The sequence below is a fragment of the Gobio gobio genome, assembly GCF_949357685.1.
Source record: "Gobio gobio genome assembly, chromosome: 2".
In the NCBI taxonomy this organism is placed as follows: domain Eukaryota; kingdom Metazoa; phylum Chordata; class Actinopteri; order Cypriniformes; family Gobionidae; genus Gobio; species Gobio gobio.
The window spans coordinates 33,259,606-33,285,621 of NC_137098.1; the positions used below are offsets into that span (position 1 = coordinate 33,259,606).

A 26,016-nucleotide genomic window follows, 5' to 3' on the forward strand; every position below is an offset into this window, starting at 1 on the left:
GCACAGGGGCTATTTGGGTAATGTGTGGGTGTATGAGGAAGGGGAGGGGTCTTCTTCCAGTTGCTGAGCACAATCTTGACCTCCAGCTATGCTCTGAAGTGTGGCTAATTTCACCCCTTGACACGCAGCGGTCTGAATCTGCCCTGCTCAAAGCTCAACTGAGCTCAGCAGTCTAAAGATGCTAACAAAGACAGCTGTGGCAAGGTGCTGCTTGATGGAGATACTGTTAAAAGCACTGGAAGTGGAGATGCAACAATGATAGTGAGATCACAAACTAACTTTAGAATGTTGAGTCATGCTGATTGATAATATAGAACATTCTTGGGTTTACTATCTCAAAAACATACTTAATATTGAAGTAACACGGTGATACTTAATGACTTTTTCTAATATTTTTAAAGCTGATTACAATATCACCTTCATAACATGTCCAACAACAACAACAAAAACCACAAAAAGATATACAAACATAATGAACAGCTAATGCATTTTCACCTGGTTATACTCTACACTCCTGTTTACACGATACTTCAAAGTTGTGTAAAAAATACCATGCTACTTCCACGCTGTTAAAAGTAACCTGCAATTTCTACCTGGTCTTTCCGCTAAATTTTGTTTTGTTTACTGTGATGTGTTGGAAAATTTTGTAAAATGCCTTGCTAAATTGAAATTAATTTCAGTCCCAAACTGAACAGTTCAAGAAAGAAATTTAATATTAGAAAAGGAAAAAACAAATTCAGTTAGATTCAAAATTGACTCAATAATGGGAGAGAGTTTTAAAAAATATATCACTGTTTTTTGAAAACTGACCGTATTTGAAGCAAGATCATTATTGAAGTGATTTCATGAAAAACACCATTACATCTCAGGATGACAGTCACAAGATAGTGTGTACTAGTCGTCATGCTTGTTAGTTTCTGCTCGGTTACTGTGATATTGCATTTAGCCCATGGCCTGTTGTAAAGCAGACTTCACACAGAATACTTTGTCTGCTGCGTTTCCGTGGCAACTAGGCAGAGATGTACATGGCTCGTCCCCTTATCATCAGGCGACACTCCTGTTCCTGCCCCAGGACAAACCACATCCCCGCAAATTATCATATCCATATAGATATACACACATTATATATGTAAATGACTACAGTGCTTTATCTATAGCCAACATTCTACTGCAATTACTACACAGACTCCATTAAATATATTCACCTTTATGTTTTTTATTTTAAATTTTTGCTATTAGTATTATGGATGCCACAGGGATATTTTGTTTTTTGAATGAAATTAATACTTTTATTCAACAAGGGTGCATTAAATTGATCAAAAGTGAAAATAAAGGCATTTATAGTGTTACAACAGATGTTTTATTTCAAAGAAATGCTATTCTTTCTATTCGTCAAAGAATCCTGAAAAAATGTTTCACCGTTTCCACAAAAATATAAAGCAGCACAACTATTTTCGGAATTGATAGTAACAATAAATGTTTCTTGAGCAGCAAATCAACATATTTATTAGAATGATTTCAGAAGGATCATGTGACTCTGAAGACTGGAGTAATGATGCAAAAAAATTCAGCATTTTAAAATATATATCTTTCATAATATTACATAAAATTACTTAAATAAATGACTGCAGCCTTGATGAGCATAATGTATTTCTTTCAAAAAACATGAAAAAAAACCTTACCGACTACAAAACTTTTGAGTTTTGAGCGTTCGTGTACGAACAATGCACTGAACTTTAAAAAAATGACACATTTACTGCCTTGTACATCGAACACATATTTACACAAAGTACACACTCATAACTCGCCTTGTGTATTTGTGCTTTTGCAGTGTTCATATCCTGTCTGGGAAGACTTCAGTGCCAAGGCCACCAAGCTGCATTCTCAACTCCGGTAAGTTCAGTCTCCGGCTCACATCCGCACCTGTCATGTGAGGAAGGTTTTATTGAATGCTGAGAAAAGACATCAATTTATCCCATTTGGTTTTGTGCTTTTCAGAACCACCGTGCTAGCGGCAGTGGCCTTTCTGGATGCCTTTCAGAAGGTGGCGGACATGGCAACCAACACAAGAGGTAGGCATGTTTAGGGATGTGTGAGAGCGTGCGTGTGGGTTTGTGTGTGTGTGCGCTTTCTGTCCAACATGCAGTATGCATATCCCATTATGAGGGTTATGCATAGCAGAAAACACTACTGGAGGAAGAGATACTGTAGACACTGAGTGTCCAAAACAAAGGATTATAGAAGGGACAGAGCCAGACACTCTAGATTTAATGCTCTCATTTGGATTGCTCTCAAAGAGTGTGAGGATGTATTTCTGTTAATGTTTGTATTTTTGTGCATATAAGACAAAAGCTGGCCTAACTTTATCAGCAAATAATTAAACATAGCTGCATTATTCATCTTTATCTCTGGTGTGTTTTGAACCGTATGTTCACATGGTAAAAATAAACGGATGTTATAAATCCTTGACAATAATGGATAAATGAGAGGGAACAAAGATGTGGCTCATAGCTGTAGAGAGGCTTGCTGGGCGTTTTGGGTTATTTACAGCGTGGTACTTTAGTAATGATTTGACATTTGAGTCGAGATCTTCAAGGGGAATCAACTGATGAAAAAAAGTTGTTTGGAAATAAACCACCAGCCTCATTATGATTATGTTACTGTTTTGGGCTTTTTTCTCTTGGTTGGGGGATTTTTTCATTTCATCTTGTCTTGTGTCTTGCCTGAGGTAAAGACTGTGTTTGAATGAGTATGATGATCTGCGTTATTATGGGTGCGTGTGGGCATGTTGTGTTTTTAATGAGCTGATGGAGCTGGGAGCCTTCCTGTATGCCTTATAAAGGCAACAAGGATCGCATCCAATCCCACTTGTGACACAAACTTCAGATGGAGGCTGTTGGGGTGCAAAAAGCAAAAGGAAAATGAGTGAGTGAGAACAATAAATGAAAGGAGCATTAAATAGTCAGAGGAACAAGGCTATACGAAAGTGAGGCAGCATATTATTATTATTTTTTTTTACAACAATTTGGACAGATAAATGTATTTTTGTCTCATGCAGTGTTCAAAAATTTGCATTTTTCTCAAGCTTTCATATTCTCTCAATGTGAATTATACTCATACACTCCAAAATTCATATTCTCAATCAGTGTATTATTTTCCAATAATATTAAGTTCTCAAATAACGAGTCTTGAATATAAATGGTTTTTGTTGTTCTTCCATTTGAACATTTTTCACTTGTTTTAGGCATAAACCTCAGTAAATATATAATTGTATCTAATGTCTGGCCAATTCTCACGTTGACTGTTGAGTAACTCACTGCTTTACCAGAATGAGATGTCAGTAAATTATAGATTGTATAATTTATAGATTACAGTATAGTTACTGTATGTAGCACAGAGCGAGTGTCCTGGATGTACACTCTCAGAAAAAAAAGGTATAAAAGCTGTCACTGGGGCGGTACCTTTTCAAAAGGTACACTTTTGTTCCTTTTAGGAACTAATATGTACACTTTGGGTACTAATATGTACGTTTAAGGTACCAATATGCACACTTTATGTACAAAGATGTACCTTTTGAAAAGGTACCGCCCCAGTGACAGCTTTTGTTTCCTGAGAATGTAGGTCAGATGCCGCTGTGTAACACTCATTTCTTCTTTAACACTGTTTTAGTGAATAAATATGTGAGCCTGTGAGTGAAATTTCCTCTGTTCTGATTAAGACATGCATCAGCCCACATCCAGCCTTGGGCTTAGAATAGACTGAGAATGACTGTAGTTGAAAGGATGACAACAGCTTTCACAGATTTACATTTCAGAATGATATGAACTCCATTTTATATTTCATCAGCCAATAAAAGTGGATTGATGTGGAGTATATAAAAATAGGCTAGATAACCTGATGGTTGAGCTTGTGTCTCTCTATGGGAAGGAAGGCTTACATACTGCTCAGTGATTATGTGACCTGACGGATGTAAATTTGTTGAATGCCAAAGGGAGAATGGCCACCAAGTTCCGACACACACCTCACAGACGTGCCCTGGCACTTCAAAGTGAGAGAGAGAGAGAGAGCGCCAGGCAAGCAGACATATGAATGGATAAAACAGTGTGTTGACAACAGGACTGCTGCAAGATAAACAAACAAAAGGAGAGAATTTGAGGGCACGGTTGGGGTGTCGTGTAACAGGATAAAAGTCAAGTGAACTCTGATGGGAGGATGTGTCATATTTTATATTATTATATATATACAGTATGTATCATATATTATATGTATCATATATAATGTGGTGCACTCAGGAACGAGTCCTGTGAAACACAAGTCATGATAAAAGAGCTCAAAGACTTGTAATGACATGCTTAAATTCATTTTTATCTCATGTTTGCTCGTTAACTCTGTTGGTTAGGTTTAAGCAGTGTTGTGCGTGAACGAGTTCAAAAGAACGCGTTCATTGAACACGCTCATTTTTTCGTGAACGTTGAACTGAACGCAACACATTTTTTAATAAAGAACTTGAACGTGAATTAGTTCACATTATGTGTCATGAACGGCAGACATCACTGTAAATGAACGTTGGAATTTGTTTTCCATTGAAAACTGAGTGACATCTGTTTTCTCTTTTGAAACGCAACGAGAGAAAGTTCCTCCCTCCTGTATTCTCGCTGGTGCCGCTTAAATCATGTATCACCAGACAGAAATGGTTTTGACATTGTGTGCGCAATGCATTGCGGGCAACGTAGTGTCCGGCTGAGAATAGTTGAATAGCATACTGGCTTCCGCACAACGTTACCCGTGATGAATTGCAGCAGAGCGGGGTAGGCACAGCAACGCCGCGTAGCAGGCAACGACGAGAGCGCGGAGGGCTAGAGGAGCGAGAGAGAGAGAGAGAGAGAGAGAGAGAGAGAGACAGACCAAAGACGAGAGTGAGAGAAAGCGCTGCAATTTAAAAAAAAATGGCTAGTGGAAGTTTTTTGTGCCTTTGAGTTTTGCCTTCATTACCTTCATTCAAGAGTTTTGCTCATTTCATACACACACATATGTATATATACTATCATATATATCAAATAATATATACATATTTCATATTATATATTCTTTTTTTAATTAAATGCTGGTAGATTTCATTGCACTAAGTATAGAACTGGTCTACCTTGTCTGTACTGCTGCAAGTTTCATCACCTGGTAAGAAACCCACAATTGCAGTGTCATGAGCAAATGTCTACAATGAGCAGCTTCAAGGAACGTATAGTGATTTCTAGCTCGTAGTGTGAAAAAAAGTATTTATTTGAATATCTCACGAAAAAAGTAAAATGAACTGAACTTTGAACTAGTTCAGAATTAAAATTGTGAACTTTGAACGTGAACTGTTCACTTTGAGCATATATGAACTGAACTTGAACTAGTTCAGAAAAGCTGTGAACTGGCACAACACTGGGTTTAAGGTACGGTTTAGTAGTGGTGGTACGTTATTCAAACACAATAAAGCATTAACCTTTTAGTGCCAATCACCAGACATTTCATTTCTAAACTGCCGTGATATGTACAACAACCAACAATAAAATGTTGCTAGATTTACGTTCATCAAAACTGACTAGACACCAGACATTTCACTTTGCGTCACCAAAACCCCCCCCAAAAAACAAGTAAAAACCAAGATTGAGCCTGGGTTGCATATTCATGTTTAGCTGGTAAGGTATGTTTGGGACAACTTTCACCCCCTCTCCATCACAACGCCACAGACTGCCACGAAGCAATAAGGAGGGTATGGCAGTGAACCGCAACGAAACGGAAGCAAACACAACCGCACACACACACACACACACACACACACACACACACACACACACACAAACACACTCCAGGCCTTCATACTCTCAATGGGGGTCTGCCGCTATAGTGAGGGAGGAAACTGATGCTTCCTGCCAGTAACTGCCTATAATCTGCTTTTCATTTACTTTCTTTACTGTTCTTCTTCCTTCAGCTCATCCTCCTCCTCTTCTCCTGCTGAGATTGAGTCTAGCTAACTCTCTTCATCACCAGCACTTTTTCTTGTGTTCTCATATTGGCAATACAACTACTTAAAGGGACAGTTCACCCTGAAATAAAAATTCAGTCATCATTTACTCACCCTCATGTCGTTCTAAAACTTTCTGTGGAACCTAATAATAAAAAAAAAAAAAAAAAAAAAAAAATATATATATATATATACACTCACCTAAAGGATTATTAGGAACACCATACTAATACTGTGTTTGACCCCCTTTCGCCTTCAGAACTGCCTTAATTCTATGTGGCATTGATTCAACAAGGTGCTGAAAGCATTCTTTAGAAATGTTGGCCCATATTGATAGGATAGCATCTTGTAGTTGATGGAGATTTGTGGGATGCACATCCATGGCACGAAGCTCCTGTTCCCCCACATCCCAAAGATGCTCTATTGGGTTGAGATCTGGTGACTGTGGGGGCCATTTTAGTACAGTGAACTCATTGTCATGTTCAAGAAACCAATTTGAGATGATTTGAGCTTTGTGACATGGTGCATTATCCTGCTGGAAGTAGCCATCAGAGGATGGGTACATGGTGGTCATAAAGGGATGGACATGGTCAGAAACAATGCTCAGGTAGGCCGTGGCATTTAAACAATGCCCAATTGGCACTAAGGGGCCTAAAGTGTGCCAAGAAAACATCCCCCACACCATTATACCACCACCACCAGCCTGCACAGTGGTAACAAGGCATGATGGATCCATGTTCTTATTCTGTTTACGCCAAATTCTGACTCTACCATCTGAATGTCTCAACAGAAATCGAGACTCATCAGACCAGGCAACATTTTTCCAGTCTTCAACTTTCCAATTTTGGTGAGCTCGTGCAAAGTGTAGCCTCTTTTTCCTATTTGTAGTGGAGATGAGTGGTACCCGGTGGGGTCTTCTGGTGTTGTAGCCCATCCGCCTCAAGGTTGTGCGTGTTGTGGCTTCACAAATTCTTTGCTGCATACCTCGGTTATAACGAGTGGTTATTTCAGTCAAAGTTGCTCTTCTATCAGCTTGAATCAGTCGGCCCATTCTCCTCTGACCTCTAGCATCAACAAGGCATTTTCGCCCACAGGACTGCCGCATACTGGATGTTTTTCCCTTTTCACACCATTCTTTGTAAACCCTAGAAATGGTTGCGCGTGAAAGTCCCAGTAACTGAGCAGATTGTGAAATACTCAGACCGGCCCGTCTGGCACCAACAACCATGCCACGCTCAAAATTGCTTATGTGATTGGTTGATTAGATAATTGCATTAATGAGAAATTGAACAGGTGTTCCTAATAATCCTCTAGGTGAGTGTATAACTGTGTATATATATAACTGTGCATTTAAACAGTACCCTTGCAGACAAATCTTCTTGGCCTAACTGGAGGGTTATCTCAAAATGTTTTATATTTGTCAGGTAACTGCATTTAAACATTACCCTTACAGACAAATTTTCCTGGACAGGAACACCAGGGCTATCTCTACCTTCTATGGAATCAATCAATCAATCCCATCACCACAGGAAATCATACAAAGACAACTTACCTGTGATGGAGGATGACTTCTCAGTCCCGTGTTTCTTGGGAATATCCCGGTAACAGCCCCTAGCTGTTAGAATTTAACATCACAGGGGTCTCTTTATCAATTTTTGTCAAATATTAATTGTCAAAACGGAATATTCCCATCAACACTTTGTTTGACCTTCAGAGCGGATCTACTCCATCCTTCCTCTCACCACCAAGGCTATACAGATCTATCCGTCAGAGCAGATCTAAACGGATCGTCCTCGATCTGTTTAGATCTCTTTAACTTAAATTGTTCAGACAAAGCAGTCAAAAATATCTTCCTTTGTGTTCCGTAAAGTCATATAAGTTTGGATGACTAAAGTCATTCTGTTTTTGATGACTAAATGATGTCAATCAATCAAATCAAATGAGTGAATTGGGTGAATTAACCCTTTAAGATTATGGTCTCACACTGTCTCCTTTAAGGAAAATCAGGCTTTAGCCAAGTTTTTGTCTTTTTCACATGTGTACAATAAGTGGCAGGGGGAAAGAACACAGCATCGGGAGGCCTAGATAATAATCTTGTTCTGTATGGATGGATTCAGTGGAGGGAGTCTGACTGTGTGTGTGAAAACCCTAATTCATGAGCCAGAATCAAAACAAAAAGTGCTTTGGCTTGTCCTCTCGATCTTCCTCTCGGCCTCTCACTCTCTCTTTCTCCTCGCGCTCAGTCTCTCACACAGAGACTCTCTTTCCCACTCTGTTCTTGGCTGTGGTGGCAATAAATGTTGATAGATCACAGTCTGTCCTGGAAGCCTGGCACGGGAGCTCGTAAAAAAAAGGCGGCCTGCAGATGTGTGCGCGGTGCGGAAAGCTCGTCCGGCGCTTCATAGGGGTGTTTTACTGCCCTGCCTGCATGAGCGGGATAGTAGCAACCATAATGAACATCATAAATCTGATTCATACACCAGGGGGCAAAATGGCTGCCCCTTCATAGTCAAAGAGAACATGAAAAAAAGTCTGCCAGCTCAGCAACCAGCAAGCTATTTGGTGGATCAGTTTGTGTGTCTCAGTGTGTTTGTGTGTAATGGGGGTTAGTGTTTCCCCAGATGTTTTAAGCAGACTGGTGTAGGCAGCAGGGTGTTACCATTCACACGGCCGTGTAAGCAAACACCAGCCAAACAGTCTGAGAGGAACATTCTCAGTCGCCTTAACACGTCTATTTCTGATAGGGTCTAGTGTAGATTTTCAAGGCACACTCTATAATATCAACAAGAGATAGTATATTCTGCTTAAAGTGGTACACAAATGTATGTCGCTTAAATAAAACATAATGAAACTTGCACCACAGGAGCACCTTAGCCGTCATTTTAGTGCAAGAACAAAACGCCAAAGAATGACCAGTTGTGTTGAACATATGAACAGTCTTGGGGATGTTACTCCTAAAATAATTCATGATCAATTAGTAAAACTGCAATGGAATTGCTTTAATAATTAGCTCATTCTTTCTGAACTGTAATTGTCTTGCTCACATTACATTAGTTTTGCATTTCTAAAGACTCCATATTGATCTTCACCAGATGAAAAATGGAAGGATGGACATCATCCATTTGGTGATACATTCAGGGTGTATTTATTCATTATTAGTATATTAGCTTAACATAATACAGCATTTAAAGAACTTAGATTGGCCTGAAAGCACAGTTTAAAATGTACACTGCTGTTCAAAAGGTCAGGAAGATTTATTAAAATATTTTTTTAAGGAATTAGGGAAAAATATGTTTTACGACACAAGGATGCATTAAATTGATCAAAAGTGACAGCAGGACTTACAATTTTACAAAAAAAATCTTATAATCATGAAATAATTCATGAACATACACAGTCCTATTTTTATGCAATCTCTATATTATCAATGTAAATACACTATGTACACTCATACTAAGCATCCTTAATCTTTCGCCATCTAAATCGAATTAGCATTCTTCAGTTCTCTCATCTGTTCAGCTTCATGAACATCAATGTGTGCATGTTAACCAAATGAAAGGGAGCAGGTGCAATTCTGAATGCTAAATGTACAGTTTTTAAGTCACCATAATTCACTGCTGTCCAATTTCCAAGTAACTGCTTTTATAATTGTAGTAACTCTAAGTGCTTTACATTCCTTTGTCACAAGGAAGAATAATCTGATGCTGCATAAAAATGACTGAGGATCAAGTGAAGTCCATCTGTGTCTGCCAGTCTATCTCTCCATAGCCAAGAGTTTGACAGCCAATGACCTTGAATGATCCCGTTTCAGTACAGTACAGCCGGACACTATTATGGCTTCTCCTTTTAGAGCTGTTTATTCTTTGTTTAATGTTTTGAATACTTCTAAAATGCAGGCTCTGTTTATTAATATAATGTCAGATTAAGGACATAAGAGGGTTTGTGTGATTACAAAAAAAAGGGAAAAGACACAACACACAGCACAGCCTTGTGATATATGTTTAATAGCAACGGCTGCCAGAAAAAAGTATTAAAAAAGGCAAGAAGATAGAATCTCTTCTTACAAATCATCACTGGCTTTGTGCTCCCCATCAACACTCTCTTATTACAGGAAAATTACTGCTGCTCTTTAATTCTACTGGGCGGTTTGATGGTGCAGGACCTCCCGCCAGCATGGTGAGCCTGACTCAGCTTTCCCCGTATACTTCCCCAAATACACACACACACACACACACACACACACACACACACGACCTCCTCTTGGGAACACCTGTTCTCACTGAGAGACTTGTACAGCTCAGCACTCCTACACCCTCCCAGACTACACTATCATTAAAACCTTATAATCAAGAAACACTATTAACCAAAGACAGGATGCTTGAAATGAGCTCCTCAACAAAAAAACAGAACCAAAGATTTCCATGAACAGGTTCTTTGAAGAGAAACGCACATTTGTTCGCACTGTAATAAAGACCACCAAGATAGAAGGACCCACCTTTTCTTTGTCAGTGTTTGTTTTTTTTGCTGTTATACTGTAGGTAAGGATTCAGCAGGCATTCTTTTGTCGATTTTATTTTGATCCTTCATTTCTCATATCATCCTATAGTACTTCAATAATAGCTGCTTAAACTATTAGTTTTGGATCTGGAATTTGTCTGGGCGAGCAATGTAACTTTGCACAGGATTAGTATTATCTGGGGACCTCGTGTGATTTAAATGACCTCCCCAAATCTGAATTTTGTGTGGCACATTCACACGGGATAAGCGAAGTTTGTGATTTTACTCAAATTAACTGACTTATCTCCTGGATATAATGTCAACTTTCGCTTGATTTATTTGTAACACATTAACCTCTAATTATGATGTGAACCCACTCGCTTAATTGTGCTGTATTTTGGATAGGCTAAATTGTAAATGTCTTGTCGTTATAGGTCAAGCTTTATGATATATCATAAACAGAAGTATGTTCCTTACCACATGCTGCTGTATGTCATCTGTCTCCATCAAATCATTCTTTTCGTTTTCACTCTTCTGATGGTTTCCAGCTTTCTCTTTCTGCAAATTGTATATAGTTGTATGGTGTATAGCGATGACCCAGCACCCAAAATACTATCAAAACACTCCAGACTCCATTCTTCGCAAAATATTGATAAAAATGCGCACAGGAAACAAAAAAAAATTTCTGGCCAAATCACAGAGCTGCCGATTCGCACGGGACTAATATTGTCATTATTACTAGACTGGGTAAACCCAGCCTGATCTAACGGCGATTTGATTTCGCCCGGCAACTCAGTCTGGAAACCCATACATTCATTTATACTGCTTCTGTAATGCAGCGTTCACACCAAACGCGAATAGAGCGTCAAAATCGCATCTACCGCGTTTAGTTGGACGCTTGAACATTTTGAATCCATTTGCGCGTCCACAGCGAATTGGACGCGCGTATAAATTGAGCATTTGAAGCTAAATAGACGTGCGTTCAAGACACTCCAGGAGAAATATGTCATAAAACACCTCTCTGCCTCTTTTAATTTTCATTAAAAATATATATTAAACATTAATAGCCAAACAAATGTTGTCCAGGCAACTCCTACATTATCTTCACTGCATGTGTATTTAAATATCCTTAAAAAATAAAGTTATGAAACTTTCTTTGCCCTCAGTCAAAATGATTTGGCAGACAACAAATGATAGATTCATGACACCAAAGATCGCCCGTTAGATCCACACAAGACAAACCACTACTGGACATCAGAGCCAGCGGCAAACGTCAGAAGGACTAGCCGAGGAAAGGTTGCTCTCGCCGGGGTTAATGAGCGCTGAGCGCCCGGTGATCGCCTGGATCTCACAAACATCTTTTTTTTAAATAGGGGCTCTCTTTATAAATAAACCACAGATTTGAGCTTTAAACAACTACATTCCCACCTGAAAAAGTGTTAAAACTACATTTTGTGACACAATAGGAGTATTTTTAAATTATGCAGGGTTTCTCATCATGTCACTTTACCACGTGGCAGCAGCAAGCAGGCTCCTGATTGGTTAACGCGGCGCGAATTGATGTCAAAGTTCAGATTTTTCAACTCGGGCAAAAAAGCCCCACTCGCGCATAACATCAACGCGCCTTTCCATTGACTTAACACGGAAATCACTCGCACCAGACGCTCTATTAGCGTTCGGTGTGAACGCAGCATTACACTTTTGCGTCACAGACTGGCTTATCCACCTGGCCTGCTATTGGAGGGATTATCACGATGATGGATAGAGAAGCGATGGGTCGTTGCCCGTTGATCACGCCTCTTGTGGTCTGATTGGTTGAAGGACTATCCAATTGCGTACAGAGTAATTTAATTTATGCGCGTTTATGCTCGCGTGTACACTAGAAAATACAGAGCAGACTCCCTAGAACAATGTTCAATCTTAAATTGAGCTTGTTCTGGTGATAGCCAGACAAACAAATGACTAGAGATCACCAGGTAATACTAATTCCATGTGAATAGGGCTTTTGTCAGTGTGTGGGTAAACACGCCCTTTTTCAGGTTACATTGTTACACCAGCAGGTGGCGACAAGTGACAAGAGTCATTGAATCATTCGCTCATTTAACAGATTAATTAAAAAAGAATGATTAATTCAGGAACAAAACATCACTAGTGGGTTTTGCTAGGTGTCGAGACGATTCCAAAACAGTTTGAGAGCCACTGTTTTAGGGTGTTTACGTGACAACGATGTAATAAAAACAGATGACAACTTTGTCAGAACAATCCCTGTTCACGCGTATCTGCGAATATGATTAAAAAGGATGTAGGCTATTATGCATGTCAGGTCAGTAGCGGGTGATGTCACTGTCAAGAACACATGCGCAAACATGTAATATGCATGTGCATGACGTCATCGTTTTCACAAATTCGCGTTTTTGTTGTTTACATGGAGATGGTAAAGGAATTGTTTTCAAAACCTTGCACTGTGAAACCAGTTATTTCCAGGCCCCCAAAACGCTGTTGTCGTGTAAATGAATGGCCAATATGTATAAAAAGTTTTCTGTTTTTAGTTGAAAACGGTGCCGTGTAAACAGCCTTTTGTTTTTGTAGTCTTTTAGTTTGTAGTTTTATTCCTGTTTCCTGTTCCTGTTTTTTTCTGTGTCCGTTGTTGGGTTTTGTCCTTGCACTTACATGTGCTCACTTTTGATTTCCTTGTTCCTCTATTCCTACGTTCTTTGTACTCTACATTGGTTATTATTTTAATAAAGAATCTGCATTTGGATTCAGCTCTCCTGTGTTTTTTTTAGTTCTAGGCGTGACAGTACATTTACATCCGTACATGAACATGCTCTGAAACAGCATGTACAATATGGAAATTTTGAGGCTCGATTTTGCCTTAATGGCAATTAAATATTAACAGTGGTTTGATTTATAGTCATAATTAAGATAGCATTATGTGTAGACCCTCCAGCTCCTTCCCCACAAGGATTCACAAAGCTGTTCAGAAGCTGACAGAGATGTTAAAACCTGATTGAAAGACACTCATTTTTATACATAGACTGATTTCTGGTGTGTATGGAATCAGATTATCTTAAATCAAGGTCCTGATGGAATGGCTTTTTTCCCCCAAACTCACAAAAAATGATATTGCAGTCTGAGTGGTCTGAATTGGAAAGCCCAGTGTGAATTCCTTATGTAACTGTATCATCTTCTGCTTTTCCTTCATTTCTATTTTCCGTTATGACCATACCCTTGTAACAATAGACTAATCCATGCATGTGTGTGTGTGTGTTTCTTGGTGCTCTTGGCATTTACTACAGGATATCGGCTGTTTTTCCTCAAGCTAATCTGAAACACTGGATGCGGTGCAGTGGCACATGACACACAGGTAGACTCTGTACCCCACTGCCAGCCAGCTCATTGCAAGGGGAGGGCGATCGCTGCATTGTTGCCTAGCAACAGAGACAGAGGTGCCCCTGTTGCTTATAGTGTTGCTAAGAAACTGGGAAAAATGTTGCAGTCATTTACAGTGTTTGCCTAGTGGCAAAGAGTAACATGGTAGGCTACAAGCAGAGCTGCTTGTTGTCACAAGCTGTTTCAGTGTTTTTACAGCGTTGAATGAATGCAAGGGTTCAACAGAGGATACAAGCTCAAACCTTGAAGCTGTAGGTGAAGACTTGAAATGAATCTGAATCAGGACTCACAGTGTGGGCGCACTGCGAAGAGGATGTGTCTCTTGTCATTAGTAACAGAACAGAACAGTCTTGCACATAGATACTCCCATGCGCTCACACGCACATACCCACCGCTCTCATTAAGAAGACGGGAGACTTGGCTTGGCAGCGGAGTGTAGTTTCTGCCGCTTCCCACGTACATGCTGCTGGCTGCAGGGACAAAGAGAGCCTGTGACACAAGGAAGTGTCCTCACAGAGCGGCTAAAGAGAGAGAGAGAGGGATGCAGAGGGAGGAAGAGAGGCAAATAGATGAGCATTGTGAACGCAGCTTAATTAAAGACAATAATGTTGTTTTTGTAGCACATTCTTAAAAACAAATGGCTGACTCAGAGAGGTGGAGATGGCCTAGTTTTCCACTCGAGAGAAACTCTCAGCTTTTAAGAGAGTTAAGATGAGATGGGCTTTTGATGAAAAGCATTTTCTTGAAAGACTTAATGTTAATGTGTTTGCATCTGATAGATAGATAGATAGATAGATGGATGGATGGATGGATGGATGGATGGATGGATGGATGGATGGATGGATGGATGGATGGATGGATGGATGGATGGATGGATGGATGGATGGATGGATGGATGGATGGATGGATGGATGGATGGATGGATGGATGGATGGATGGATGGATGGATGGATGGATGGATAGATAGATAGATAGATAGATAGATAGATAGATAGATAGATAGATAGATAGATAGATAGATAGATAGATAGATAGATGTATTCTGTGACTCATCATTTACCCCCCTCCCTCATGCCGTTGTATGACTTTCTACTTTAGAACATAAAAGAAGATCATTTGATGAATGTTGGTAACCAAACATTTTTGGTGACCACCCAATGACTTGCATTGTATGGACCAAGAAAAAAACACTGAAACATACAGGGGTTGGACAATCAAACTGAAACACTGGCCAGTACAGTGTTGGATGTTTACGCCTATATATGCACGGTCTGGTGGCCAATATTCACTGATTTTACATTCCATCAGCAGTAAAAGCAGAGTGTGAAGGTTGGATTAGCAGACCAATAGCACAGGTCAGGTTGCTATAGCCAAACTTTAGGTCACTCATGCCAATGAGTAATGTCGGTTTCATTGGTTGCACCAACAGTGCAAACCTTGAGCTATGGACAATGTGAAACTCTGATGAGTCCACCTTCACTGTCTTTCCCACATAATGGGAGTTACGGTATGGAGAAGCCCCAAAGAGGCTTAGGGGTGGATCAGTGATGGTTTGGGCTGCAATATCATGGCATCAGGATGATAATGCTCCACTACACACAGCAAGACTTGACAGAAGGGTTTGATGAACATGAAAGTGAAGTTGATCATCTCTCATGGCCTACACAGCCACCAGATCTAAATATTTTTGAGCCACTTTGGGGTATTTTGGAGGAGCAAGACAGAAAACATTTCCTCCACCAGCATCACATAGCAACCTAGCCACTGTTCTGGAAGAGGAAGGCCTCAAAATCCCCTCTGGCCACTGTGCAGGACTTGCATCTGTCATTTCCAAGACAAATTGATGCAGTAATTGCCGCAAAAGGAAGCCCTACACCATACTAATAAATTGTTGTGGTCTACAACCAGATGTGTTTTAGTTTCGTTGTCCAACCTCTATATCTCAAAATATCTTCTTTTGTGTTTCCCACAAGTTTGGAATGTCATGAGGTTGAGTAATTGATGACAAATGTTCATTTTTGGGTGAACTATCCCTTTAACTTTAACCAGTGTGAGAAGTCAGTACAGATGTATGGAAACATTGTATCAGACTTAATTTACATTTAAAATAATTTATATGGGTCAGATCATAAGGAGATTTCCTGGACCTTGTGAGATAAAATAGTTCAATGCACTTTAGCATGCTAAAATCAGGCTGATTTTTTTGTGTTGTGAATACGCCTTGAGAATACATTGAGTTCTAAGGAAGCAAAAGAGACGCCACCTCCATTTGGAAGAATTTCACCTCATGCTTCTTTGTTTTGTTTTATTTGTTGTGTTTTGAATTATTTTCTCATCGAAAGGTTTTTGAGGAGGTGCTGTTTCCCTTTTAGTCCTTTGAGCACTGTAAGTGTTGCCTTTTGTGTAATGTTTCCATGGAACTTACAGGATCAAACTGCCTATAACAACCAAATATAAACGTTTCTACACTGTATGAGTCCACTGATAATGACAGATGACCACGATGGTTTATGTTCAGAATGTATATGATTTCATCTGTGTGTACGTGGGGCATGAGTGTTGGAGGGTGATCAGTGGATGAGCCCAGGCCGGACTGAGCATAATCCCTGCTATTAAGAATCAGCATTCAGGCGTGATCTACCTCTACAGGCTCTACTGCTGGCTCAGCTGGTGCAATCATCACACATTTGATTAACCCTACATTGGCATTCTCTCTCTCTCTCTCTCTGTGTCTTGTTTTTATGTCTCCTCCTCTGCTTTGCCATCCACGAACTGAATATGTCAGTCAGGGAGCTTTTGATCTACCTCTGCTTTGTCTGCACTGCACCCTTTGTGTTCTCCTCACTCACATGTACATGTCAATCCAGCACAATAAGTGTGTCATATATTTCCACACCCTACCCCTGCACCCCAGACAGTCACAGAAAGTCTTGAAGGGTTGCGTGCTTCTCTAACAGTGCCTGTTATTGTCTTGAAAAGCTATAAACTGTTGAAGTCATGAAGTCGACAGAGTCCTCACACTACATTAGCACTGTGCACTGTGGAATTGAAAGAAGGCAGGGTCTGATGGACAGAGACAATGAATATAGATCTGTATGATGAGATTATTAGAGCATGAATGGAGACAAAATGAATAGACATTGACAGGTTTATTGATGGATATGTGAAGTGGCTGTACTGTAATCCCATGTTCTGCTCTCTCAATCTCTAACCTTCCTCATCTTTTACTATTATTGTCTCTTTCCTGTCCTCTTTATCTTGTTCCCAGTGGAAGGAGCACATTTATAGTGCTTCTCTCTTTGTCTTTGGGCAACTCCTCTCTCTTTTTAATATGTCTGTTGTTATTTTTACTTTTTCCTGTTGTTTCTCTCTGATTTTTCCTGTCTCTCACTGTATTTCACTTCTGTTTCTGTTAGTCCTTTGGGTGTGTTGGCAAGGCAATCGCCTCTGCAGTTCGCAATCCTGATTTAGGCTTTGTTGTTTTTTTATGCCCTTGTGTGTGTTTGTGCTTATATCTTTGTTTTACTTGGCTTCTTTTGCTGCATTTGTTCTAGAAATAGACATCTCTAATGCACAGACACTACTTGGATACTTGAAGCTGAATGTACAGTGGGCATCAAACATCTAAGATGCTTTTTTTTTCAATTTAACACAAATTATCAGATTATTGTCATTACTGATTATATTATCAGCATAACAATTTAAGTGGACATTTCAGAATTTAGAATTGACTTCTGCTTTAATGACAGCAACAATCAAACTGACATGAACTACTACAAGTGTGTGTGTGTGTGTGTGTGTGTGTGTGTGTGTGTGTGTGTGTGTGTGTGTGTGTGTGTGTGTGTGTGTGTGTGTGTGTGTGTGTGTGTGTGTGTGTGTGTGTGTGTGTGTGTGTGTGTGTGTGTGTGTGTGTGTGTGTGTGTGTGTGTGTGTGTGTGTGTGTGTGTGTGTGTGTGTGTGTGTGTGTGTGTGTGTGTAGGTAAACTCTAAACAATATGTCGCCACAAAGATGGTAATTTTCGAAATCATTGTCCTTGTGGGGAAATTTTTTGGACCCCGTGAGGAAAACAGCTTGTAGAATGATGTTTTTTTTTAAATGGGGTAGGGTTAGGGTATAGAATATTATGTTTGTACAGTATAAAAATCATCGTCTATGGAATGTCCCCATAAAACATGGAAACCCCATCATATATTAAAGCATACCGATTAGACCCAGAGAGAGTGGGAGAGGTTGGAGTTTGGCAGCTCTTTTCACTCTGCAGGGTTTGTGGGGAATCTCTCAGTCTCCCTACATGGAGCACACTAGGGTGCAGATTTTGTGTCCCTTAAGTTTTCCTGGGAATGGTCTTCTTGGCCATTGGTGTGTTTGTCTGGTTTGTTACCATTGTCTTGTCATGTTTGAAACGCTGAACACGGAAAAGGTCAGCAAGAGCTCTGGGTTTTCAGTCCTGGTGAAATGATTACAGAGCTCTGCAGTGCCGGACGCTTTTTCCCACAGCCTGTAGAAAAAGGAGGGCTGGAGCTCAGCCAGATGGGATTGCTGTTAGCAAGGCCATTCTCAGGGAGCCCCTTCGTCCAGTGCAAGAGCGAAATCTGGAACCATGACAGAGGGGAAAGTGTTTAAAACTCATGCTGCAATGATGCTACATTTACACAAAATGGCAGCATTTAGCAACATGTTGGCATCTCACCATTTTCCCAGACCGAACTTATAACAAATGTCTTGTTTTGTCTTCCTCTTCTTTTTTATCAACTGCTTCCTCCTCTTTCAAATAAAATCTCTCATGCATATTCTTCAGTTTCTTATCGCATTCATTATCACCTACCATTTTTTTCTTTTGATATGGACCAGGCTAGAGACTTAAATGTACCCCTTGTTATTAGATCCTCAACTCTTGTCCTTGTAACACTGTTGCAAAGATTCCTACTGTACTTGCTTTGCAGACGTCAAGGATTTCCCAAAAATGTAAGGAGTTGCAAGGATCCCATTAACCCTGTGGAGTGTTTGGAATGCCTGAAATATCCAGAATTCTATTCTGCTTCCTTGTAATGAACTCGCTGACTGCAACTTTTTGTTTACTTGAGTAATTCATATGCTATTTAACAATTGACCTATCGGTAAGCCCCTCCCATCAAACGCCGATGAGCCAATGGCAGTTGAGTATCAGTTGCGCTGGGACCGGAACTCGGACATCTTTAGGTTTCAGCGCCATAGAGATGCATTGGAAAATCCGAAGCTGTCATCGGTTTGATGGTGTTTATGCTACAAAAATGCTAAACGTCGTGCCTGAGGTACTGCAACACTGATTCCAGGTGTCCTGAGAGGATTTTCTGTTTGTCATACTCTTAAGTTATTATTAAAGTTAGTAATTCCCTGCTAACGTACAAACCGACTAAGTTAACTATAACTAACTGTTCTCATGCAACGGTGTAGGTCAGAAACACGAAGGTCTACATTTCAGTGCATTTCTCCATATTAAACTGCTGATTAAATGTGAATTTATGTAATCTTACCCTGCGGTACACGGACAGTGTTGATCCTGGATGTTATCATCTGCGATCGTAACAAGAGGCTTCTCCTGTTTGCATTGAGATCTGTAAACCTTCGCTTCCAAATTAATCTCTCACCATATTTATTTTATTTCTGTGAGTTTATATATGTTTAAAGGTCTGCATTATCTGTCTTATAAGGAGGACTCCTATTTTGACGGGTATTATAGGCCTAGTCTACGGGACGGATAGTGACAGGGAGAGCTCGCACGCAGTTTATCGGAGTTGTTTTGCAGATACAAAGTTCACCAGTTATTAACTGCACCCCCGAAAAGGCATAAGGTCTGTGTATATGTTTGTTTACTGTGAGTGTTTTTGTGTAATTTGCTGTGTATGTTAATGGTAATGCCACGGAGAGAGGGCTAGAGAGAGAGTTTGTGAATGAGATGTTAAGGCGCACTTATGCTTTGTTTGTTCAGCTCTTACGATGATTTTTTGAGTGAAAAACGATGTAATAAACTTCATAAACCATCAGTAAAGTTTGGCCATCATTCGGACGGGGTATACGTTACATTCTGTGTCCAAAAACATCTTGGGATAAGGTTTTCACACTGACAGTTGTTATTGTAAGATATAGCAACTCCGTTTGTTTGTCCGAGTTAGCAACAGTAACTAAGGGGGGCGGGGCTTACCGATAGGTCAATTGCTTTAATAACCTTAACATAATTTGATTTTATTCTTCTGAACAATCAAACAAATTCCCAGCATCTATATTTCTGTCACATCCACTATCGTCAAAGATGATAGACAATGTTTCTGTTCTAGGCAAGAACTGTGCATCCATGTAGCCTAGCATGGATACGAGCAGGGAGAGCAGTGATAAGCCCCCCTAGGGTAAATAGAACATAACCAACAATGTATAGCAGATAGCATTAATGTCAATATTAAAATTTAGTCTGATTCAGGGGCAGTCAGAATGCCAAATCCTGACTGATGAGAGGAGGAGCTGGGGATGGAGGAGGGTAATTAGCTCCGGAGCTTATACGCATGCTATGTTATGCATTGTATTCCTATAGGTAGACGTGATCAGCTATTGGTGTATTGGTGTATACACCCTATTGGTGTATACACCATAGATGGTGTATTGATTGGTGTACATATAGTTACGCTATATATGGGAATTTTCTGAATGAGATACATTTTTCATGAAGTCAGTGACAATCTGGCTTGAGCAGCATGTGTCAGTATGAATTGCCACAGGGTTAGTGGTTAGATCACCACAGTCAGTTACAGTGGGATTATAGTAGAGCTAATAGTTAGTGGATATTACAGCACTATTGCAAGTGTGTGTGTGTGTGTGTGTGTGTGTGTGTGTGTTCATGTACTCTGTCTGTGGTCGTATATGTAATCCTCTTTGTCACTGTGACACACAGACCGAGTTTTTATGAGACCTGGCATGCCTCTACTTATATACGCCTGTGTGTATGGGGCAAAGCTCAGCAGATGGTGCGTATTCATTGCAGCCATCAGGTTTAGAAGTAGACGGCACGTGTGACGTGTGAAAGAGGCATGCGTATCCATTTGCATTTACACTCATCCTCACATATACAATTCTGCACTGATCATGCAGAGCTGTAGACAATTGCAGTGTATAGAGTTATATATAATGCCTTTTGTAGATTGGATTGTTCTGCACAGTAACTAAATCTTCTCTCGTCTGACCCAGCTAACACATAAAAAAAAAAAAACACATTTCGTTAAGTTATAAAAACATTATTTTAATATGTTTTTATACTTTTTCCCTCTTGGTTATATGAACGTTAAGGGGAACATTCCATTATACCATTTTGCAAACATGAGGACATTACTCTTTAATGTTTTTAACGTTCTGAAGCAGGTAGTAATCTTTAAAAAATGTTAGATGAACATCCAACTTAAATGGTTCAGAAAAAAAAAAACTTTCAATGAACAATGGAAATAATGTGTTTGTGCTAAAGTTTTGAAAACATTATTAAAGACCAGATATCTTTGAACAACGATACTATTAATGTTACTGGAATAATTTTGTTCATGACTTTAAGAACCTTGCCAGAATGTTAGCCAAAGTTTTGAGAAGGTTCCCTGTTAGCTGATGAATTGCTTCATTGATCCTTTATCAATCTGGCTTCATTACTGCTTCATAGCACACAAAATATGTAAAAAAAAAAAAAAAAGGTGTAAGGGATAATAATAATAACCCATATGAGATTAAATTTATTAGCATTATCTTAAAAAATATTTGAATGCTTCATGTGTTAACCTCCCTGCCTGTCCTTTATCAATCTGTTCATCATATGTCTCTAGTTAAAGGAAGAGTAAAACAGTTTTTGGCTTGTTTTTCTTCCTTCTCAGAGCTGCTCTCCATATGTGTAGTCTGGAGGCTTCTGCCCAGTTCTAATAGATTTGGGAAAAGCTATCCATTAACGTCCCATTCATCTAAGTGGCAGTTGCTTGGCTTGTGTCTTCAGCCCCAAAAGTATGTGAATTGGAAGCTGCTTTTGGAAAAACTTTTTTGAGACTGTCAGCTGAGCTGTAAATGCCATGTGACTGATCATTCTGGAATTGATGTCATTTTCCAACATGACAGCAGTAGCTGAAAAACAGTCCATTTCATACTGTAAAAAGCCCTCCATTAAAAATGTCACTAGTGAAATATTATTATTATTATTATTCAACAAACAGGTACACGGCTTCATTTGAATGTTTGTTAATGGTGAAAAAAGATGTTACCTACATAATGGTGTAGTTTCATCAACAATCAGTGACTGCTAGAGATGACCATCCAAACCTTGACCCCTGGTTTGGCCTCTCTTGCCCTGGAGACTGTCTGTAAGTCTTCCTCTTTCCATCCCGTCAGCACTTGTCCTGTCCTGATAGATGCAGAAACACACTTCCTCTATTCCCATGCATACAACATATACAGTCTTTCCTGATCCCATCTCAGCACCATTCCTCTGTCATTATCTGTGCATCAGGAAGCTTGACATGAAACATCAGTGGGTCACATCCTTTTAACTAGTCATTTTCTGTCCCTAGAGATTGGGTGAGATTTCCACCAAATTCTTTATCTCCAGAGTGCTTTACATAGTTATAACCATGCACAGTTGTATCGGGAACTTCGTAATATATCTGGAATGTAATCAAGACAACAAAAAGAGAAACTACAGCGCATTTGTGGCTGTTGATGTTTCAGTTGATCTAACCCTAGAGTACATATAACAGCGAGTTCACGTTACGGTCCGCAAGAGTGCTAGTGTATGCAAAGAAGCTTCATTTTTACTGAGTACCAAAGTTTGGGTTGTGACATATGACCTGTGAATTCATATAGAAAAGATACATGTTTGACCACTTTTTGACCTAGTACACACAAAACTTACTTACTGTGTATTGTTATGGGAAAGTACAGTGTATATGGTACATTGAACATATTGCTATTTCCTTTTTTAATTATTTTTCATTAAAATCAGAATCCCTTATATTCATAGCATATTCATGTTCATAGCAGAGTCTAAAGTAATTTTACATAATCATTTTAATTCATACATAATAATACAAGGTTAGATATGTAATTTCCATTTTAGAATATATTATATATTCTGTTAAGGATATATGCTTATAAATTGTCTCAGTCGTAACTCAAGCTGCAGATACAATAAAGGGCTATTTAATCGCTGACTAGTAGACATTTTGTTTCCTCAAATCTTTCTTAGAAACCACTGCAAACGATTCAATGCGTGAGTGAACTGTCTAAATTAATCAAATTAAATGTTATTACATTTATTACAAGAACATTATTCTTCCATCTCCAAAAGTATCTCCAAAGACTGTGGGAAGGGGTGAAGAAAATAGAAAGTTTGGACTGTATGCTATGGCAACAGCTCAAATGGGTGAGCGTTTGTATTGTTTAGTGCTGGTGAGCTCATGTCCTCCGAGTGCTGTTTTTTACCGCCTACTGTACATGGATCCGTCAACCATGAGGTCATGATGTTTCCTGAAATACTTTGGCAAATATCCGAAAGAGCCGGAACGAAAACAGAAAGAGTGAGCAAGTTGGGGTGGAGTGATCCAAGAGAAGATTAAAGAAAAAGTTCAACTGTGGAAGGGTTCAGACGAAGCCAAGAAATTGGCAGGGGTGAGGTTGTGCTATGAAATTCTTGTTTGGCTAAAACTTCCAGTCTATTTTTTTCCATCATTTTCCCCCATACTTTTTATTTTTAATGAAAAGGACATCTGGTGTCAGCAGTGGCGTTAGAGTATTTTTAGCCATAGCGGTGTCCTTTGCCAAGAACTTCCTTTTAGAGTAAATATTTCTTGCCCTCTGTCTGTTCCATTCTCCCTTCAGCCTCAGGAGGGCTGTGTAAGCGCTTGCTAATCAAACCCAGACCCTTTCATGGCCCGCAGCCCAGCTGATTCCAATCACCCTCCATTACACCACCATAGTTAACAGCTGCGTTGATTGGCCCACTGGATTTTGTCTTGCACCTCGGGGCCAATCGTCTGTTTCGGTTCACATTAAAACAGGTGATCAGAAGCTTTGAAGTGCTAGCCATAAGCTAAGCCAACATTCCCGATTATCTGCGTTACAGCATAGTTCATAATGCTGCTAGACCAGCTAATGAAAAGGTTCACCCAGCATTCACCTTAAAACCAATCCAATTATGCCTTTTAAACTCTTGCTGACTTTGTTCATGGATGCTTTGTTCTTTGCATTGAGTTTAAAATCTGGAAAGCATCAAACCCACAGCCTTACGATGGTTTAGAGTTGGAAATTCTTTTTTGACTCTGAAGAGTGTTGAAAAGACGTGACTAGAAGGTTAATGTGTTAATGTGAGTTCTCTATGGAGTGTTAAAACGAACAAAGTGCACAACGTTACGGATGTAATCTCACACACTCATATAGCAATTGAGGAGTCTTGTTTGGTTTTGTTCATCTTTCAGGTCAATGAATATCAAGGTTGAGTTTTTGAAAGTGGTCAATTAGGGTTTTGTGGGTGGGCCTGGGATGATGGTGGTGATTTGCATTGAGCTGCTGTGATATAAAGGGATTCCATGACAGATGCTGAATGAGGCTTCTTCGTGTCTAAAAAGAGGCCTGGTCAGGGAGATCAGAAGGTTGCGAGAGGAAAAACACTGACTGAGTGTTGTGTGGTAATGAATGACCAGAGGGCCTGGCTGATCTGGATCTACGGTTCTAACTTTGGTGATGGAAAGTTTCATGTCTCGATTAGATGGCACATGATTGGTGCTTTAATGTCTCTGAGGGTTGGTTGGCCTCAATCAGAGGGACACTGAGGCCTGCAGACCTACTTTCTTTCCCTCATAATTAGACTTTTTTTTAACTGCTGATGTGTGTTAATGGACAGTATGGCTTGATAGAAGATTGGCTCCTCTCAGATATGAACTGACCTTGCTATTTAGACACAGATTTCCTCTTGGGCCTGAAAGAATATGGATTATTTTTGGAATCTCACTCACATTTGGGATTCTCAACATAGTATGCAAACAGCACTAAGATGATTGAGCACTTTGCATTAAATGCACATATGTCATGTAAATAGAAAGGAGCTTTGTAGATATTTGCGTTCAGGGGCCTGTTAACCCAGCTGTGCATAAGTTACTTAGCATAAATGGAAACTAAAAAGACATACACTTCTAAATTTTTTAGCATTGTACCATTAAACTGTTGAAACATAACTTTAAAAACGTAATAAATCGGCATGAAAGGGAAGTTGCGATCATCTTTTCTTGTGATGAAAAAAAAAAAAAAACGGCTTCTCGAATGAGAAAAAAGTAGGCCAGGACTTGGTTTTGTTCATCGCAAATATATTAGATAGCTGCTGTGCACAGATATTGATGTGATCTCATGTGAATGATGGGTTGTCTCACCCTAGCGTCGCTGCACACATTATTAGGAAGAGAATTGTCAATTTTGATTTCACAGTGACTTTAATGTTCATAAGTCTCCAACCAGGAAAAAACAGCTGAATCAATTCAGTGAGCTCATGCTTTACCTCACATACTTTAATCTTTTAGACATTGACATAAAGACATAAACTTGTTAAAGGATAGTTTTCCCAAAAACGTTTAATTCTGTCATCATTTACTCACCCTCAAGTTGTTCTAAACCTGTATGAGTTTCTTTGTTCTGTTGAACACAAAATATTTTTTTTTGAAGAATGCTGGTAACCAAATAGTCAATGAAAAATAAGTGCTATGGAAGTCAATGGGGTCCAGAAACCAACATAGGTTTGGTTACCAACATTCTTCAAAATATCACCTTTTGTGTAATGTTAGGGTGAACTACCCCTTTAATACTAAGAGAGAGAATAATTGAAGAATTGAATACTTTAATATAAATTTAAAAATGGCTTTTTTTCAGTTTGTATTGATTTATTGGCCTTCTAATAATTTTATATACACACTACCGTTCAATCTATGTTCAATTCAACTACTGTTTTATTTTTAAATATATTTTAAAATGTCACATTGAATAATTGTAATTTACTGTATTTTCAGCAGCCATTATTCTTCAGTGTTGTTAGTCTTCAGTGTCACATGATCCTTCAGAAATCATTCTGATATGCAGGTGC

General features: G+C 39.4%; 1 protein-coding gene across 2 annotated transcripts in view; it reads left to right on the forward strand.

Annotated features, from left to right (window-relative positions):
• mtss1lb (MTSS I-BAR domain containing 2b) overlaps positions 1–26,016 on the forward strand; it is an 88,452-nt gene that overhangs the window by 21,953 nt on the left and 40,483 nt on the right. For both annotated transcript variants that reach the window (XM_079802573.1, XM_079802574.1), the window contains exons 2-3: positions 1,832–1,893; positions 1,999–2,072. In XM_079802573.1, coding sequence (XP_079658699.1) covers positions 1,832–1,893; positions 1,999–2,072 — 136 coding nt within the window. The remainder of the gene's footprint in view (positions 1–1,831; positions 1,894–1,998; positions 2,073–26,016) is intronic.